General features: G+C 42.6%; 1 protein-coding gene across 2 annotated transcripts; it reads right to left on the reverse strand.

Moving 5' to 3' along the window:
* Window positions 1-781: 781 nt before the first annotated feature.
* Window positions 782-18,139, reverse strand: dalrd3 (DALR anticodon binding domain containing 3). Of its 2 annotated transcripts, XM_078413840.1 has the most exons (13): window positions 17,912-18,139; window positions 17,087-17,388; window positions 16,655-16,950; window positions 16,076-16,128; window positions 14,828-14,953; window positions 13,549-13,619; window positions 12,380-12,438; window positions 10,122-10,204; window positions 8,935-9,061; window positions 6,527-6,585; window positions 4,668-4,781; window positions 3,041-3,109; window positions 1,497-1,746 (listed from the first exon to the last, which is right to left on the reverse strand). In XM_078413840.1, exons 1-13 carry the CDS (start codon window positions 18,137-18,139, stop codon window positions 1,627-1,629), a joined length of 1,707 nt encoding a protein of 568 aa, XP_078269966.1. In that variant the 3' UTR covers window positions 1,497-1,626. The 2 variants fall into 2 exon arrangements, with proteins under 2 accessions (XP_078269964.1, XP_078269966.1); XM_078413838.1 differs by lacking the exons at window positions 4,668-4,781; window positions 6,527-6,585 and having other exon boundaries at window positions 782-1,746; window positions 17,912-18,113.
* Between the last annotated feature and the right edge of the window lie 2,785 nt (window positions 18,140-20,924).

The following is a 20,924-nucleotide window of genomic DNA, read 5'->3' on the forward strand; positions in this document are numbered from 1 at the left end:
TCTTCAGTCTGAAGAAAGGTTCCAACCCGAAACGTCACATTCCTTTTCTCCAGATGCTGCCTGATCCGCTGGGTTACTCCAGAATTTTGTGTCTACCTTTCCAAAGCACTTAAAATCGGCTGAAAAGTGTTTTGTGACACCAAAGGCTGTGAAAGCTGCCATGGAAACAACTGTGCAAATCTTTTTCCTGCTTGCCAGAAACGGAAACATAAGTGTTAAAGGCATTCAATGTGGCACTAAAATATTAAATCCCTTACCCCAGGCAACGTTCAATGACTTGTCTTGTTTAAAGCATAAAGTAATAGGATAGCTTCATTCATATTTTGTTGAACTTTGTTAAATGCAACTCTACACTGTTAAGTGTCCTGGTTCTAATTTACAGCATCAATGTCACTGGAAACAACAAAAATAAAGCTGTGAAATGTTCGTAAATGAGATTGAGCATGGAATTCAACGTGGTGGTGGGTGTAGGGGCGTTGCATGATCCCGATGCAGTGTGGCTGCACCAGGAAATTGTGAACGGTGTGTAGATCAGCTCTGACTGTAGACGAGAAAAAACGTGGGCGAAGGAAGAAAAATATTTGATTGGAAGAAACAAGTTCCATGGGAAAAATGTAGAAACAAGGAAGTGCAGATGTGGTGCACAAAAGCAGACACAATGCTGGTGTAACTGAACGGGTCAGGGAGCATCACTGGAGAAGATGGATAGGTGATGTTTTGGGTCGGCACCCTACTTCGGACTAAGTCTGAAGATGGGTCCTGACCTGAAACATCACCTATCTATGTTCCCCAGAGATGCTGCCTGACCCGCTTAGTTACTCCAAAATATTGGGGTAAAAAAAATTGTAGGTGATGTTGTGTTCTGAAAGATTGTTAAATGGTTTGCAGTAACATTTCATTTTGATAAAAAATGTCCTAATCAGACTGGAGACCTTACAAATGTAAAGGTTTTCAATGAGACTCGCATGCATACCATTGTTTACACTGGCTGGAGATGCTCTGACTCACTTCAAATATCACATCTCCATAGAGGACCAGAGTAACTGTCGAGGATCTCTTCTCAGTCACACTAAACTCATCGTTCAGGTGAACAATTGGTCAGTCCCACTGACAACCCATGCTCTAAAGAATACAGCAAGCAGTAATTTGTGTGTTTGTTGATGGATTCCAACCAGAATTCAATCTTTTTAAAAAAAAATTTTTTTTAAAGAAACAGCAGAGATAAATTAGTACAGAGGGAATGGAATCTGTTCAGATCAAGAGAGGGTCACAGGGGCCACAACCAGTTTTCATGGAAGATGAAGAACTGTGGATGTCCCACTGTTGTTCTTCTTGCCCATCCAGATATCAGCTTCATGCTTGGGCAAGTAGGCCATTAGGATGATGTGCAGAGGGTGACAGCGACAGGAATGGTGAAGGAAGCAGTTCTATTATCCGTCTGCCAAGCCTCTGACATCCCGTGGTCACCTGGAGAAGCCCCAGGCTGATATTGCACTGACAAAGGAACGTCGCAGTTGCTCCATTTCAGTCGTCGGGTCTGTTGCTGATAAAGGTGGAAGAAGTTCATGTTATTCCTGGTTCCTCCAACCCTGTGGTGTGGAATGGCGTACTGGGCGTGCTGGTTTCTCAGAGTTGGCTGGGCGGTGGGATGTGAAATGTACCCAGTGCTGTATGAAAAACCTCTCTCAGTCCTTTCATCAACTGCAGGCGAGTGAACATTTGGTTGAACAAGTGTTCCAGCGGTTCCTGTGGAGTCAAACATTCCCTTTAACACGGAGTAGTCACTGTGACCTGGACCAGCCACCAGCATAATCAAGGATGAGTCTCACCCCAAGCACCCCCTCTTCTCTCCTCGCCCATCAGGCGAGAGGTATTGGTGTGAAAACGCCCACCTCCAGATTCAGTGGCAGTTTCTTCCCAGCTGCTATCAAGCAACTGAACCATCATATCACCGACTAGATAGCGGTCCTGAGCTACTATCTACCTCATTGCAGACCCTCAGGTTATCTTTAATTGGTATTCACTAGACTTTATCTTGCACTAAACGTTATTCCCATGACGTTTTTCCGCTGACTGGTTAGCACGCAGTCTTTCCGCTGACTGGTTAGCACGCAACAGAAGCTTTTCACTGTACCTTGGTACACGTGACAATAAACTAAACGAACCAACTAACAGTACGAATGGTAGACACAAAGTGCTGAGTAACTCAGCTGGTCAGGCAGCATCTCGGGAGAGAAGGAATGGGTGACGTTTTGGTTTGAGACCTTTCTTCAGACTGATGTCAGGGAAGGGGGCGGGACAAAGATAGAATGTAGTCGGAAACAGTAAGACTAGTGGGAGAACTGGGGAGGGGATAGGCCTACACTATCCCAGACAAACCTTTCTTCTGCATTATACCTATTGCCTGCCAGCAGTCTGCCTGTTCAGTAAGTTTGACTGCCTTTGATGAAAGCCACTCTCACATACAGCTTTCTCGCTTCCCCCCGTCTCCTCTTGCTCCAACTATCTGGCCTTCACATGACATCTTTTAATGGAATAGTCAATGGTTTTACCCAATGTAATAACAAGGAACTGAGGATGCTGTTTTATTACCAAAGATAGCCACAAAATGGTGGAGTAGCTCTGTGGGCCAGGCCACATCTCTGGAAATAAATGGATGGGACCCTTCTTAGGGTCCGGACTTGAAACGTCACTGATCCATTTTCTCCAGAGTTGCTGGCTCCTGCTGAGTTCAAGCAGGACTTTGTGCCTCCTTTTGCACACCGGCATCTGCAGTTCCTTGTACTACGTTTTAGCCATGGAACTTGATTCTTCCTGTCCAGCATTTTGTGTCTACCTCGTGGAAAAGAAAGGGAAGTAATTTTAAAAAGAGTTAGAGGCATTAAAGTTGGGTGGGGAATTAAAGAAAAGGATAATCCAAAAACTAGTCAGAGAAAGGATTAAAAATGGGAAAGAAAATTAGATCAACAGTGAGATTCTAACAGAGCCCTAATGGACCACAGTGGGATTACTATGTTTGTACTCACACAACGATACTTACTCCCAAGATGTGCACACGGTTGTAATAGGAGCTGAAATCCATGCTGAGGTTTACAAGGAATTTGCACAGCTACAAAACAAGTTACAACAGGAAGAGGGTATTCAGTTAGTGAGAACTGTGGGTTTCACAACAGGTGTCCCAAAGCACATTACAGACAATTAAATATATTTAAAGATTAGTCACTTATGTAAGGAATGTGGCCAGCCACCTTGCAGGCAGTAGGGTCCCATCAAACAACAGCGTGACATGTTGTAATAAAAAGGGACTGCAGCTATTAGTTTACCTAAGGCATAAAATGCTGAAGTAACTCAGCAGGTCAGGCAACATCTCTAGAGTACATGGATACGTGATGTTTCAGATTGTCTCAGCCATTTAAAACTGAGGTGAGAAGGAACTTTTTCACCCAGAGAGTTGTGAATTTGTGGAATTCTCTGTCACAGGGGGCAGTGGAGGCCAAATCACTGGATAAATTTAAGAGAGAGTTAGATAGAGCTCTGGGGGCTAGTGGAATCAAGGGATATGGGAAGAAGTTGGGCACGTACTGATTGTGGATGATTAGCCATGATCACAATGAATGGCGGTGCTGGCTCAAAGGGCCGAATGGCCTCCTCCTGTACCTATTTTCTATGTCCATGTCTAATATGTGTCACAAAAATCCCCCTTGCCTGTGTTCACCTTTTACTGGCCATGCTTTGTTCTGTCCCTCTCTTCTGATTTTCTTTGCATCCTCTTTCCCCCCCCCCCCTTACAATCAGACGGAAGAAGAGTCCTGACTCAAAACATCATCTATCCATGTTCTCCAGAGGTGCTGTCTGACCCGCTGAGCCACTCCAGCATTTTGTGTCCTCCTTTAATGCGACATGTTTGTTTTAGGAGCTGCTTGATAAACATTTACGAACCATGCCATTGAAAGAACCAAATTGCTTTTGAAACAATACTGTGGATCTATTAATGCACCAAGGTGTGGTCTTAATTCAACTAGCTCATATGAAAGATGGCATCTCCAAGGGGGTCAGTCTTGAGCTGAAGCTCATTCTTTGGAGTAGGACCCACGATGGGAGAGCAACCATGGGCAAGGAATGGGAGTGAAACAATGTTACATTTATGTAGTCCTTCCCAATAGATCATGAAGGAGATGAAAAATTGGGAGGAAGGGGAGAGGAATAAGAGAGCTTGTAAGAAGCTTTACAATGGGGGAAAAAGTAGTTAGGGGAAGTATTTTAGGGAGAGTATTCCAGATAGGAAACACTTGTGAAAGAAATAATCAGTAAATCAATTGTAGAATTGCTGGAATTTATTTATTTTTGATGCTGTCATTATGCACTGAATTGACTCCCTAAAATGGCCAGGGTACTTAGTGTTCTAACAACCTGCTCAAATGGTGAAAATGTACAATTAGACTCGACAAGAGGCTCAAGAGTGTTTTCTTGCTGTATGTCCTGAAAGGGAGCAATGAATTTCTTACTTGCAGCAACAGAACAGATATGTAAACATAGTACATATCTTTGAACACAATTGGCTACAAAGCAGCTCCATTAAATAGAAAGATCTAAGATTCCCTGACAATAGGACTGAAGACATTTTAAAATTAAAAATATTTTCCTTATCCCTTATCAGTTCATCTTACCGTTTCTGTGTTGACATTCAGATGGATATCTTTTGTTGAACTCATGGAATGCGTAATTTGGGCAAGCACTTCTCGGAAAGGAATAATGTAATTATACAGCAACAGCCACTCCCCCTACAGATAAGAAAACTGGTTACTCTTCCAGAAAAAATAACATAAATGTTAATTTGTGGCCGATTAGGAGAAGGGGAGATGCAACGAGACCTGGGTGTCGTGGTACACCAGTCATTGAAAGTAGGCATGCAGGTGCAGCAGGCAGTGAAGAAAGCGAATGGTATGTTGGCATTCATAGCGAGGGGATTTGAGTATAGGAGCAGGGAGGTTCTGCTGCAGTTGTACAGGGCATTGGTGAGACCACACCTGGAGTATTGCGTACAGTTTTGGTCTCCTAATCTGAGGAAAGACATTCTTGCCATAGAGGGAGTACAGAGAAGGTTCACCAGATTGATTCCTGGGAGGCAGGACTTTCATATGAAGAAAGACTGGATAGACTCGACTTGTACTCGCTGGAATTTAGAAGATTGAGGGGGGATCTTATAGAAACGTACAAAATTCTTAAGGGGTTGGACAGGCTAGATGCAGGAAGATTGTTCCCGATGTTGGGGAAGTCCAGAACAAGGGGTCATAGTTTAAGGATAAGGGGGAAGTCTTTTAGGACCGAGATGAGAAAGTTTTTTTTCACACAGAGTGGTGAATCTGTGGAATTCTCTGCCACAGAAGGTAGTTGAGGCCAGTTCATTGGCTATATTTAAGAGGGAGTTAGATGTGGCCCTTGCGGTTAAAGGGATCAGGGGGTATGGAGAGAAGGCAGGTACGGGATACTGAGTTGGATAATCAGCCATGATCATATTGAATGGCGGTGCAGGCTCGAAGGGCCGAATGGCCTACTCCTGCACCTATTTTCTATGTTTTCTATGTTAAACAAACAATGGTGTTAAAATTAACTGGATTCATCTTGCTCAACTATCTCCTTTCACTTTCAACCTTCTTGCTTTCCATTGTAAAAAAACATTGTAACAGGTAAACTTTATTGAAGCTAAGGTGAATCCATGATGATCCTTTATCTATTGAGTCATTGAGTCACACAGCATGGAAACAGGCCCTTCGGCCCAACATACCAACCGAGCTACCCCATCTACACTGGTCGCACCTGCCCACATTGGGCCCAATCCTTCTAAACCTTTCCTGCCCTAGTACCTGTACAAATGTCTTTTAAATGTTATTTATTGGCAAGTAAATCTCTAATGTAAACGGAAGACTTAATTGCACCACTCAAAACAGAAAAGCTTCAAAGCCTTCATGGGCACAGTCCTTTGCGATTTTTATGTAGGCTGCAAAATCCTGATGCTGGTGATGCACACTGTGAATCTCCACCATTCTGGCAATGCCCTTGAGAATTAAGTTTGGAAGCTCCCACCACATTAAGAGTTAACATATGCATGTTAACCTCACATGGGGCAAATGTCATAAAACATAGGAACAGAATTTGGCCATTTGGCCCATCGAGTTTGCTCCGCCATTCGATCATGGTTGATCTATTTTTCCCTCACATCCCCATTTTCTTGCCTTCTCTCCCCTAACCTTTGACACCCTTTCTAATCAAGAACAAGCTGCTTTAAAAATACCCAATGACTTGGCCTCCACTGCTACCTGTGGCAATGAATTCCACAGATTCACCACCTTCTAGCTAAAGAAATTCTTCCTCATCGTCATTTTAAAGGTACATCGTGGATTAAGTAACAAGTTATCACAAGCAAGTCCTGACCCTTTTTTGCAGCAATCTTTGTTCTTAACTGCAGCGCCACCTATTAATCCTCATGAGAACAGAACAAGTCTCATTAGTTGTAGAGATTTTGTACCTCTTCCCGGAGTAGAGGAAAGTTCAACTGGGATATTTCTGGGAAACGTGGGTACAATCCTGAAAACAAGACAAAGAAAATCTGTTTCACTATAGTCATCTTACATTCAGTCTTTGGGGAATCTGTGTGTTCAGATCGAAAGGGGTGAAGTATGTTACAGGTAAATTCTATAATAAGCTAGCATCTAAAGCCAAACAGAACTGTATTTCATTTTGGCACCACTCTATCCGAAGTGATGCCCCGAATATCTCCACGTGATCTTAATTTTTCTGAACTTTGCTGTTATCCCAGCATCTGAGGTGATGAGTAAAGGGCAGAAGGAAAGATTATAAAAATGGCTAGGGTTAACTTGCCTCAAATCAGTCTGAATAAGGGTCCAGACCTGAAATGTCACCTATCCACATTCCCCAGAGATGTTGCTTAACCCATTGAGTTACTCCAGTACTTTGTGTCCTTTTTTTGCACCCACTTGTTGCCAACAGAACTTGTCCAATATTTGCAGTAGACCATAAACTGATGCTCAGCGAATCATTTCAGTTATGCGCCTCAGTAATACTACCTAGGTATCACTGACAACTTGTCACCTGGTAATACCTTTAAGGTGAGAGAGACAAAGATCAGGGGTGAGAGGGGGGAAATCGGCACAAGATCTGTCAGAGTTCAGGGGAGGAGAGGGGCGGGTGGGAAGGGAGGGGGATGTCTGTAGGCTGGTTACCTAAATTAGACAATTTTTTATACTATTGGGTTGCAATCAGTCTGAAGAGCATCACCTAAACATGTTCTCCAGAGATGCTGCCTGACCTGCTGAGTTACTCCAACATTTTATGTCTTTCTCTGGTAACCAGGCATTTGCAGTTCCTTGTTATTATAATTCAATTTAGATTTCTTTGCTCAAGTGTCCAGCTGTAACGGTGGCATTGTGGCGCAGTGGTAGAGTTGCTGCCTTACAGCGCCAGAGACCTGGGATCAATCCTGACTATGGGTGCTGTCTGTACGGAGTTTGTACGTTCTCCCCGTGACCGTGTGGGTTTTTCCCCAGATGCACCAATTTCCTTCAACACTCCAAAAATGTACAGGCTTGTAGATTAATTGGCTTCAGTAAAAATTGTAAGATTGTCAACATCAGGATCGAACCCGGGTCTCTCGCGCTGTGAGGCAATACTACCAGCTGCTCCACTGTGCCACTCATCACATTAATATCACATTGGAAATTCAGCAAAACTAATGCTGTGGCTTTCCCTCTGAAACAGTGCTTGGAGTCTCAACTGTTGATGGTTTTCACTACGTCAAACAAAAAAACCCAAACCATTTAAATATGTTCAAGTATATTTCTTAATGCTATAGACATCCAGGGATGTTGGGAGAAAGTGATCATGGTAGAATAGGCCAAAGAGCTGAATGGCCTACTCTCGCTCTTATTGTCTATGTTTCAATGTCAAGGTAACCTTGACATTTGCAGGTCTGTCCCCTGCAAATATGCTATCAGAAAAATCAGTTTCCAAGTCAATCAACGATGGAGAATAATAGTCTGCTGTCAGATTAACAATTCATGCATTTTAAAATAGCTGAGGTTTGAACCAGGTCCAATTTCTAATTGTCAATCTGTGTTAATGGTGATGAGAGCAATCAGCCTCAGGGTTCGACAGGCCACAAATCAGCACGAGTCTAAAACCTGGAATCAGCCCCTACCTCGTTGAAATATGCAGCCGTTTTCGTTCAATGAGAAATGGCTGGCCTCAGTTTGGTAGCTTGCAACCCAACAGTATGTACATCGAGTTGAAACAAAGAATTGCAGATGCTGGTTTAAACCATCTCTTCTTCAGTCAGACGGAAGGGTCCTGACCTTAAACGTCATCCATTCTTTTTCCTCAGAGATGCTGCTTGACCTGCAGAGTTACTACAGCACTTTGTGTCTTTCTTTAGTATGAACATCAAATTCTCCAAGTTTAGGTAAACACCCCTCCTTACCCTTTCTCTTCCCTGTTCCCCACCTGGATGCAGAAGCCTCTTGACCCGAAACGTCGTCTGCCCTGCCTGGAACAGGTACCGCTCATAAAAGAGCGTGGACTGGACTCTGAAAACGGTGTCAAAACATGGTGCCTCTTGCACGCAGGATCAGTAGACAATTTCTGTGCACGTTGCTAATTGGGAACGTGCTTAAGTATGGCAATACTCTACTGGACTCTATGTGAAAAAATAATTTCACTGTACGCTTGACTTTAAACATGTGACAATAAAAGCACTTTTGAAGCATGCTGCTTGATCCGCTGAATTAGTCTAGCAGTTTATTTTTTCACTCAAGAATCCAGCATCTGCAGTTTCAAATGACTCCAACTTAATAGGAACAGGTGTCCATAGAAGAAAATTAACACGTGGCCTCTAAGCAATAATAATAACACTGATGTTACCTTTCTCAACTGAACTGTTGAAATGATCGAACAGTGTTGCAAGCCTTGCACAGTTGTACATTACAAACGCGCCGCTCCTCGTTCCTTTGGTCGAGATATTGACACCTTGTGCCAAGTCCAAATTCAGCTAAAATTCACGGATTGGGGGGTTTGGGAAAGAGACATTGGGTGAAATTTTATTTTCCAACCTGATATCTGGCAGTTTCTCAGCCTCAGCTGATTTGTAATCAAATTGTTCCTCCAGTAATATAGTTTGTTTTAAAAGGAAAAGCAAATGGATGATATTCTACTAAAGCAAAAGAAACCAGTGATGCAATTGGTAGTGCCAGAGACCCGGGTTCAATCCTGACCTCGGGTGCTGTCTGCGTGTGCAATTTGCACGTTCTCCCTGTGAGCACGTGGGTTTCTGCCCACATCCCAAAGACCTGTGTGTTTCTGGGTGAATTGGCCTCTGTAAAATCATCCCTCCTGTGGAGGTAGTGGATGCAAAAGTGGGATAACATAGAACTAGTGTGAACAGGTGATCGATGATCATCGTGGACTGGGTGGGCAGCGGGGTTTGTTTCCTTGCTGTCTCTTTCAATCAATAACCTCTCAGGAATAATGCAGGGAAATACTAGTCACTAGGCACCCTATTGAAAAGATTACATCATTATGCAAAAGGACTGGGATGTGGAAAATGGACATCCAGTCCATCTACCCTTCTTCTGCCTGAAGAAGGTCCCAAACTAAAACATCATTTCAGTTTCAGAGGTGGAACAGTGATGCATCGGTAGAGCTGCTGCATTACAGCACCGGACACCCAGCTTCGATCCTGACTACGGGTACTGTCTGTACATAGTTTGTACGTTCTCACTGTGATTGTGTAGATTTTCTCTGGATGCTCCAGTTTTCCTCCCACACTCTACTAAAACATTAACTGGCCTCAGTAAAATTGTAAATTGTCCCTAGTGTGTAGGATAGTGCTAGTGTATGGGGTAATCGCTGGTCAGTGTGGTCTCGTGGGCCGAAGGGCCTGTTTGTGTGTTGCAGCTCTAAAGTCGTCTGTCAATTCCCTCCACAGACCGTTGAGCTCCTCCAGCGCTTTGTGTTTTGCTCAAGATTCCAGCATCTGCAGCTTCATGTGTCTACTACATTTTCTTGCCAGTCTCTACTTTTGCTCCAGTCAGAATACATTGATTACTTACAGGATTGCGGTGTGCAGTTGCCAGCAGTTCAAACTTGATAACAGCTGAGGTCATGCTATTGATGATTTCAGCCCATGAATCACCTAGGAAAAAACATCATCAAAACGAAATCATCAGAATTGTTCACATGCAGTAAAAAAAAAAATACTTTCGCAGTAAACAGTTCAATATTGGATTCTCCAATTAACTCAGCCTTTTCTTTCCGTCTGTGTCTGAAATAGCCATTTCTGCCAGTCATCATTTTGTTCATTTGCTCTCTTTCTAATAGCAAATGTCGATCCAGTGCTATAGGAATGCACAAACCAGACACGGCAATGTGCCTCTACGAGCCACATTAACCCGTTTGGTAGCATTCCCTTTGTTCAACCCATTCCTCTCCCACCTTCTCTGCTTTTTCTCTAGTCGAAACAAAGAAACCCAGATGCTGGTTTATACCAAAGATTGACACAAAGTGCCGGAGTAACTCAAATGGGTCAGGCCGCATCTCTGGAGAAAAAGCATTGGTGATGTTTCGGGTCAGGACCCTACTCCAGTCTGAAGGAGGTCGGAGGAAGGGTCTCGACCTGAAACGTCGCCTAGTCATTTTCTCCAGAGATGCTGCCTGATCTGCTGAGTTACCCCAGCACTTTGTCTCTATCTTTGCATTTCTCTTCCCCAGTTCTGATGAAGGTTCCCGGATCTAAAACATTACCTGTTTCTATTTCCAGCAGATGCTACCCGAGCTGCTGAGGATTTCCAGCATTTTCTGTTTTTATTTCAGATTTTTTCATTTTGATACGAATTTTCCCACTTTTGACAAACAGCAAAATAGCCCGCCTACAGACTCACTATCTGAACTCCTTTGTCACCTTGGGTAGTGGTGGAATTCTGGCTGGAGGTCTACAACCTTCATCTGTATCAGAAGATTGCACTTGGAAGACCTGTGCACGATAACACAGGCTGATGTTTGTTATGCTGCATTGAGGATTGCTACAAAATCTAGTGATTTCTTTTAGGAATTTCATTAAACCAAAGAAATGACATAAGGTGTTGGGAGTAACTAAAACAGGTCAGGCAGCATCTCTGGAGCTTTTTAAGCCAAAACGTCACCTATCCATGTTCACTGGAGATGCTACCTGCCCTGCTGAGTTACTCCATCACTTTGCCTTTATTTTTGTAAACCAGCATCTGCAGTTCCTTGTTTCTCCTTATTAAACCAAATCCTACCTTTCCAACTGGATGTAAAAGTCACTCCGACAACTATTATCAGCATTCTGACGAACATCTATCCCAAGACATTATGTAATTTTTTAATGGAATTTCTTGTTTATATACATTACAATATTGATTATACTTTGAAAGTCAAGTCAAGTCAAGTCAATTTTATTTGTATAGCACATTTAAAAACAACCCACGTTGACCAAAGTGCTGCACATCTGATTAGGAAGGTGTTATCATTGGCTGTAAATGAGACAACGTGCTGTTGTGAATAGTACTGAACTGCAATACTTTCTTCTCTTTGCACCCTGAACTAGCTATCTTCTTGAACCTTTTAAAGTCACACAGCATGGAAACTGACCAAGATGCCCCATCTACGCTAGTCCCATCTTCCCGCGTTTGACTTATACCCCTATCTCAACCTTTCCTATTCATGTACATGCCCAAATGTTTTTTTAAATGTTCTTATCGTCCCTGTCTCAACTACCTCCTCTGGCAGCATGTTCCATATACCCATCGCCCTCTGTGTGAAAACATTGCTCCTCGGGATTGTCGTAAATCTTTCCCCTCTCATATTACATTATGCCCTCTGGTCCTTGATTCCCCTACTCTGGATCAAAGACTCCGTGAATTCACTTTATCTATTCCCCTCACAATCTTATACACCTCTGCAAGATCATTCCTCAGCCCACAGAACACAATACTCTTCTTTTTCCTCAGTACCTTTTTTATGCAACGATCAACTGTGGCAAAATGTTTATCTAATTTTCCTTTTAATAAACATCATCTCAGTTTTAAACCCATCTCTAATGAGCACTTACCATCAATTTGTGAATTTCTCTCCAAACCAATGTTACTGATTATAGTCACATCACCTACAGCCTTAACTGGCTGAAGACTTAAGTGTTTTTAAACTAAACTACACAACCTCATTCATTCCCCGCTAACAAATGTTGTGTTTGATCCCAGTGGTAGTCTAGTAAGAACAATGTTGAGACATCCTGTTGCCAAGACCAGTGGGTTACATGACTGGATTACATACTTGTCTAGTGGATCTGTACCTTGCACTATGTTTCCATACTTCATTACAGATGCTTCGAGCATTTGAGACTTTCGAAATCTAGATTTAAAAATTGTTAGTGTTTAAAGGATAGTTATAAAAAGTAAATCGGTGAATTTTATAATATAATCTTACTTCAAAATATCAATAGTTTTATCATTGAGTAATTAAATTCTACAGGTCGAATAAAAGGAAACTATGATTAAACTGCTAAATCTTCGTCATACGAAGTAAATCAAGACAAGTGAAATAAGTTTGGCACTGCTGGAAAGGACCAGTTTGGTGTAGATTAGAGATCCAGCACGGAAGTAGGCCCATTAGCCCACCAAATCCACGCCCACCCTCGATTACCTGTTCACATTCAAAATTATATAAGCATTCAATGGACCTGATTTAATTAGCCAAAAACAATGGAAATACATTCATTTTTGCAATTCCATCCAAATAGAAATGTCTGGGAAGCAATAATTTAGAAACCAGAAATTTCAATCACCTACAATGGGTGATGCAGTGATAGAGCTACTGCCTCACAGCGTTAGGGACCCGGGTTCCACCCTGACCTCGAGTGTGGACTGTGTGGAGTTTGCACGTTCTCCCTGTGACCTTGTGGGTTTCCTCTGGTGCTCCGATTTTCTCCCACACACCAGGGATGTGCAGGTTTTTAGGTTAATTGGCCCTCTGTAAATTGTCCTCAGTGTGTAGAGAGTGGATGAAAAAGCCGGATAACAGAACTAGAATGAACAGGTGATCGATGATCAGCATGGACTTGGTAGGCCGAAGGGCCTGTTTTCATTCTGTATCTCTAAAAAAAAATTCTATACACACCTGGGCTATAAATAACGATCTATTCTCCTCCTCAGGCAGGTTGTGTGCCTGGTGTAGGAATTCAGGCAATAAACAGTCACGGGGTTGGTCTTGTTTCCACAAATAGGACTGAGCTAATAACCAGATGAAATGCTATAATGGTGTTGAGAGATATTGCACTGAAGTATTCAGCAGTTAAGGGCCCACACAGTGCTTAGTTGTCTGAGATGCATTGCAGGCAAGGTCAAATTTTATTTTATTATGGAAACTATCTGTGTTAACATGAATTGTTTGAATTGATGACAAACTAAAAAGTATGAGGGAAGACAGACTAAATTGTGGTAATTATTTGCACGGGTGACTTACTGAAAATACTGAACAGCACTGAGATGAGAGCGTTCACCAGTTGTTCTCACTGGGCCACACACAAGGTGTCTCTGCAAAGTACAAGAGAAATACACAATAAATATTTCAATTAACCACAGTTTAATTAGATTATCAAACTACTTCTACACACCAGAGTAGAATACCAGAGCGCCGCATGATGCAGCTCTGTAAGGCTTGAGTTAGGCCGCATTTGGAGTATTACATGTAGTTCCGATCGCCCCATTACAGAAAGGATGTAGAGGCTTTGGAGAGGGTGCAGAGTACCAGATTACTACCTGGTATTAGGGGGTTTAAACTACAAGGAGAGGTTGGATAAACTTAGAATGTTTCCTCTGGAACGTCAGATTTTGAAGGGAGATTTGAGAGAAGTATATAAAATTATGAGACATGACTAGGGTAGACAGTCAGAAAGCTTTTTCTGACTGTCCTATGGAAATGCCTAAAACCAGAGGGCATAGCTATAAGGTGAAAAGTTCAATAGAGCTGTGCAGGACAATTTTTTTTACACTGAGAGTGGTGGGGGCCTCAAACGCATTGATAGGGGTACTGGAGGTGGCAGATACGATAGTGGCATTTAAGAGGCTTTTAGATAGGCACATGAAAGTGTAAGGAATAGAGGGATATAGTTCATGTACAAGTTGATTAGATCAGTTTAACATAGCATCATATTCGGTACATAAATATAACTTGGCATCATGTTCGGTACATACATTGTGAGCCGAAGGGCCTTGAAACTTGACAGGTAAAGAGGCAGAAGCTTGATCTGCCCATCTGAATGCATCACTTTGTAATTATATTAGTCCAGGCCAAAGAAATGGCTTGGATCAAATAGTTGAAGCAAGCAAGCAAAATGGTGATTGGTAAACATGCAAAGTACTGCAAATGCTGAAATGAGGGAAATAAACCAAAAATTGTGGTAACATTCAGCAAGACAGGCATATTTAGTCTAGAGATACAGTGTGGAAACAGGCCCTTCAGCCCAATGAGTCCACGTCGACCATCAATCACCCATTCACACTAGTTCTGTTATCCCACTTTCTCATCCACTCCCTGCAGACGCGGGATAATTTATGGAGGCCAATTAATCTAATTGATTTCAAAAGGAGAATTCCTGCATAGGTTGATGAGCTCCAAGTTAAATGCTTGTGTTCTTATAGCAATGCTCTTAAATGTGTTACTTTCGACGGGAACAATTGACCATTCACCGTCTCGACTTTGGTCCACCATTCCATTACTAATCCCGATATGTCAAAATAACCTGCGTTACGCGATCAGTCTCACTGCTGAGTATCCGCCAGAGAACATCAGTCTTCTGCTGCTGAAACTCCTCCTCACAGCCCACCACATGGATTGCCGTGCATTGGTCTTCTGCATCCACCCGAGTCTGAAAACATATTTTAATTACTTTAAAACATGTTTGTAAATTGGATTTCAGTTTAATCAGAGCAGAGTGCAACAGCAAAAAAACATCCATGGTCCATCCATAATGTTATCCAAGTAGTACAACTCACCAGTCCCCAATATAGATTAAACACCACAATCTACAAATAGGCTCCGAATTATATAGACTGAGGGACATTTTTTTAACTTTGCACTACTATTCTATTTATTTCTGTGTGATATATATATATATATATAAAATAAATAACAACAAAATGCAGTGTGTATATATATCCCTCCTCCCTCCCCTCCTCCTCCCTCCCTCCTCCCCTTCCGCTCCTCCCCTTCCCCTCCCCCCCACTCCATCCCCCCATCCCCCTAGCTAGGAGATAGATTTAAACTTAAAAATGTGAATAACTTAAAAAATATTACACCGATTTCAATGAAACTTCTTCCATTAGCACCAAAGGGATGACGGTGAGTAAGGTGGGCCTAAAATTGTCACGGTATCGTGTACCGTTTTGGCTGTAGTTCAGGAACAAACAAACAAACAAACGAGAGTTTTAGTATATAGATAGATGTCCCAGATAGAACAATGAAATTCTTACTTGCAGCAGCACAACAGAATATATAAACATAGTACAATGTAAACAATATAATCAATGATAGAAAACAAAAGGTTCAGTGTGTGTATATCTGCACATACTAACAAATACATACACATATACTTATATATATACACACGCACACATAAAAAACCCAAACAATAATAGTGCAATAATAACAATAATAGTCTACGTAGTTCAGAGCTTATTTGAGGTTGTAGTGTTTAATAGCCTTTTGGCTGTAGGCAAGAAGCTGAACCTGGACGTTACAGTTTTCAGGCTCCTGTTACTTCTTCCCGATCGCAGGAGCAAAATGAGTGTGTGGCCAGCGTGGTGTAGGTCTCTGATTATGCTGGCTGCCTTTTTGAGGCAGCGATTCCAGTAAATCCCTTCAATGGTGGGGAGGTCAGAGCCGTTGATGGGTTGGGCAGTGTTCACAACATTTTGCATCAGGTAATAAGGGGAAACATGTCACTTTGGTCCATGTCCGTCGTAGGAAAGTAAGCTGAGGTTACACTGACCTGTAAGACGGTGTTTTGAAGCTCTGCTATCTGTCTCAGGGTTTCCTCCTGCACTGTATAAAGCAGAATCAATTATTCTAGTTTAACATCTAAAAACACCAAGCAGCAAATATTAATCCTCACTCCTAGAAAGAATGGTTTGCTTCAGCTTGCTACTTTTAAATAATATTTAATATGCACCAACCTTGATTATAATTCTAACGTAGGCACAAAATGCTGGAGTAACTCAGCGGGACAGGCAGCATCTCTCCAGAGATGCTGCCTGTCCTGCTGAGTTACTCCAGCATTTTGTGTCTACCTTCGATTTAAACCAGCATCTGCAGTTCTTTCCTACACATTGATTAGAATTCTATTTTACAAACAGATTTGATGTGTATTTATTCAGGATGTGGAGACTTATTGTCTTATTCTTCCCTCCACTGCGCCATCCTTTTGAACTTAACATTCAAAGATATTTTCCCAGTCTTTCCATGCCATGAAATGAGAAAATATCTCTCCATCTCAGATACCACATTGGTCACAGAACAACTACCAGCATAAAGGCACGTATGCCTGGCTTGTTACTTTTCAAGGACCTACCCAAAGCCACATTTAAGTTTGTGTCATAACCTTCTAATTCCTTCTCCTTCATAAACAGTCTTAGATTCACTTTGTAGTCCACCCCTTTTGGCAGAGTGTGACAAGTCTGATTTGAAGGGGTATCCAACTGCCCACACTCAGTGTAAACTGACTCTGAGAGAATCTTCTTGAAGTCAGAAATGTTTCTGTCGTCTGACACGGTTTCCAGGGAGGATGTCCAGTTGATGCCGAATGATCTCAGGAACTTGCAGACTCCAGCATTTTTCTGAAGATTTGGTACCACACGTACAACATAGCTGAGGACAAACATGAAAAACAAACCAGAACATTGTTCGGAAATATACACTAAATGCCTATTTGTTTAAATAGTTGCTCTTAGAAAGATAATAACCATCAGATTAAAAAACTGTAATTTGTGTAAGTAAAACATACCCTTGTTGTCTGAACACTTCAGTGAGATGGTCTGCCAGGAGGATAGTTCGTAAATGATTAATTGTCAGTGATTCGGGTCCCCTACTCCCCTGCAAAGGTGCGCAGTTCAGAATCACACATTTCCTCTTTGGCAGTACAGACTTTAGAGGTCTTGTGTAGAGAGGGAGATTGCTCAGCACCAGCTGAAAAAGGGCAGGATGGTCCAAGTGAATCACCAATCCAGCTTCTGTCTGTATGCAACTGCGTATATACAGGCGGTGACCATACTCTGACAGCAGCCTTTCGATGAGATCTCTGGGAACCTAAAACATTAAAAACATTAGAGTTTATAAACATAGAACTGCAGATGTTGGTTTACACAAAAGGACACCAAGTGTTTGGAGTAATTCAGTGGATCAGGCATTTCTGGAGAACATTCAAGAGAGAGCTAGATAGAGCTCTTAAGGATAGTGGAGTCAGGGGATATGGGGAGAAGGCAGGAACGGGGTACTGATTGAGAATGATCAGCCATGATTACATTGAATGGCGGTGTTGGCTCGAAGGGCCGAATGGCCTCCTCCTGCACCTATTGTCTATAACATGGAGAGGCGACGTTTCTGGTCAGAACCCCCTAACACAATCAGTCTGAAGAAAATTCCGACTTGAAACATCACCTGTCCATGTTCCCCAGAGGTGCTGAGTTACTCCAGCACTTTTGTGTCTTTTGTCTACCCTGTTGATGCCTCTTATAACGATTGCATACTTCTGTCAGGTGTCCCCCCCACCCTGCAGTGTAGTGACTTTGACGCCCCGGTCACCCGTCCGTTCCCCCGCCGCCTCGCCCACCTGACCCTGCGGGTAGAGTTTGCTCAGAGCCCCTCTGGGTGCGATCCAGTCGCGGGACCTCAGGTTACGCCCGCTGCTCTCCTTGAACCAGACGCGGCCGGCCCTCCCGCCCAGCGCCGCATCCAGAGCGGCCGCGCAGCTGGCGAGGCTAAACTCCGGGGCAGCGACGGCGGCGCCTTCAACGGCACAGGGCTGCGCCATCTTGGTGGCGACCCCGCTGCCCATCATTTCCGGGTCAGCGTCGGATTTCCGGTTCTATAGATCACCATGGCAACCGGTATGCCAGACAGAGAGACTGCAATAAAAGACACAACGTGCCGGAATAACTCAGCGGGCTAGGCAGCGTCTCGGGAGAACACGGGCAGGTGATGTTCTGGGCCAGGACCCTTCTTCAGCCTCAGCTCCCTGAGTGAAAAGATGGTTTGGTAAACCAGTTCTTGTGTGGTGAAGGTGCGTTCTGAAATGTCTCCATCCCAAATACTAGGTAGTAATAGAATACACGTAGGCAAGGTAAACATGCACATCTGCAGAATATCTCCATCTTTTTCAGAGAGATATTGCATGGATAAAGAAAAAAACAAAGAATTGTCACCCAGATGCTGGCTTATAAAAAAAGACACAAAGTGCTGGAGTAACTCAGTGGGTCAGGCAGCATCTCTGGAGAACATGGATAGTTGACATTTTAGGTTGGGACCTTCTTGGAAAAAACTCTTTGACGCACCAAGACTATGCAGACCATCAGCCATCCATTTACACAAATGCTACGTTATTCTTTCCATAATGCTATCAATGAAATTGTTGGCCTTTGTGGATGCGAAAGTGGGATAACAGAGTTGATGGGCCTGTTTCAATGGTGTACCTCTTAAACTAAATTTCTCTCATATTCTACCACTGCCTACCAATTAACCTACCAACACGTGCGTTGTAGGAAAGTGGAGCACCCAGAGGAAACCCAACAAGAATGTGCAAACTCCACACAGGTAGCATCCGAGGTCAGGATTGAACCTGGGTTTCTGGCGCTGTGAGGTAATAACTTTAGCAGTTGCACCACTCCAGAAGTGTGGCCAATGGTAATAAAGTTTCAATCATGTTGGCAGAAACATAAGCATCAACATAATCAAGCACTACTCATGCCCCGATTATTTTCTCTTCTCCCGTTGGACAGAGGGCAAAAAAGCTTGAAAGTATGTGCCACTAAGTTCAAGAACAGGTTCTTTCCTGCGGTTTTCAGTCTTGAAAGGACCTTACATATGCTGGGATGTGGAAATGTTATGACCCATTCTAACTGACTGAAGTTTGCCACTCAGGAAGTCCTGAAGTTATTCACTGATGTAGGCTCCAAGGCCATGGTCGTGGTTTTAAGGATGAGCTTATTTGGTACTGTGGTGTTGAAGGCTGAGCTGAAGTCAATGAATAGCATCCTGACATTGCTATTCTTATTTTCAAGGTGATCCAGAGCTGAAACTAGTGCAAGAGAGATGGCATTTTATTTTAGAGAGTCTGGATTGTCTGGAAAACTGGTTTAAATTTGGACCATTACCAGTCTTTCACAGCACTTCATTATGGTCAATGTTAGAGCTACTGGGTGGTAGTTGTTGAGACAGGTCACTTTATTTTTCTTGGGAAATGGAATGATGGAGGTTTCTTTGAAACAGATGGGGCAGAAGAATGTGGAAGTGAGAGTTTGAAGATGTTGGTGAAGACCTGTGGTAAGTTGATTGATGCACAATTTCAGAACTTGTCCAGTGATTCTATCCAGGCAACCTGTTCTCTGAAAGTTTTTCTTTGTAAATTTGAGCAAATTTGACTTCTGCCATGGGACAGAGCCAGCAAGGGATGAGGAAATTTGCTAAGCTGGAACCTTCTTTGCCTGTTCAAAACAGACAAAAAAGACATTATGCTCACCTGGTAAAGATATGTTGTGTCAGAGATTGCCTTTAATTTTTGCTTGTAGCCCACGATGGTATTCAGGCATTGCCATTGTTGCGGGCATTCACCTGATAGAATTCTAGCATGTTTTGGAAGTCTCTCAAGGCATTCAACAATGTTGAACTAGGATATACTGCCAGAAATTCTGGTCCTGATTCATAGTCATACAGCATGGAAGCAGGCCCTTCAGTCCTACTTGTCCATGCCAATCAAGATACCCCATCTACACTATTTTCACCTGCCTGCATTTGGTCCATATCCTTTACTATCCACGTACCTGTCAAAATCAGATTACTTTGGATAAACTGATTCGGGTGAATTTAGTATGCCAATTATTGGCCTGAAGTTTTAACCTGGATTTAATTGTCTCAATGAATGGGTCCAGATTCAGTGGTAACTTTCAAAGGACAATTGAATACCTTGGAGGACTCAATATTATCAGGAAATTTAGAAAGAGCTGTAAACTTTGGTTAATTAAATATATATTTCGAAAGAGCTGTCATGCGTGCTTGATGAATTGAATGGCCTCCTTCAGTGTGATACTCAGAGAAATGGCTAATTGGATAGGATTAAGTATCTGGGATGAAATTAATGTCCTGGTGTAAGCAAGAGGGAAGGAAAGAGATAAATAAGTTAATATTTAAAAGAATGAAGAGGCTTGGGTCAGGAGAGGTAAAGAATTTGGGCATAGTTCTGTTGCAGGGATTTCTTCCATGCAGAGCCAAAAGTAAAATAAAGTGATTAAGCAACAAGTATTTAGGTGAAACCTGGGTGGAGATATGTGTTGACTTAGAGTACATGTGATCAAAGCCGGGAGGCCAAGGGTATGAAGAATCAAAATGCAGAATGGTAAAGAGTTCAAGATGTGATTACGATCAATGGCAGCCAGGTTATTATCCTTTGATCCTTCCAATATAACCTGCACAATTGTGTTAACTTGCATTGAACAATCTACTTGATCCAACTGATTATACTGGAAAAGGTGCTTTTGGCAATCAGGTCAGTAGGTTAAGTAGGAAAATAACTGCAGATGCTGGTACAAATCGAAGGTATCTGTGATACCTTAGGTCAGTAGGTTAATGTG

The sequence above is a fragment of the Rhinoraja longicauda genome, chromosome 17 (genome assembly GCF_053455715.1).
Source record: "Rhinoraja longicauda isolate Sanriku21f chromosome 17, sRhiLon1.1, whole genome shotgun sequence".
Classification (NCBI taxonomy): domain Eukaryota; kingdom Metazoa; phylum Chordata; class Chondrichthyes; order Rajiformes; family Arhynchobatidae; genus Rhinoraja; species Rhinoraja longicauda.

Bases quoted from the DNA above. Each gene is read 5' to 3' on its own strand.
- dalrd3 (XM_078413838.1), bottom strand. From the start codon at position 18,112: ATGGCGCAGCCCTGTGCCGTTGAAGGCGCCGCCGTCGCTGCCCCGGAG. The intron at 12,439-13,548 runs GTAAGTCACCCG...TTTTAAATCTAG, and splicing joins AGTGCTGTTCAGTATTTTCA to ATTTCGAAAGTCTCAAATGC. The intron at 10,205-12,379 runs GTACAGATCCAC...GTTTTTTCCTAG, and splicing joins GTATGGAAACATAGTGCAAG to GTGATTCATGGGCTGAAATC.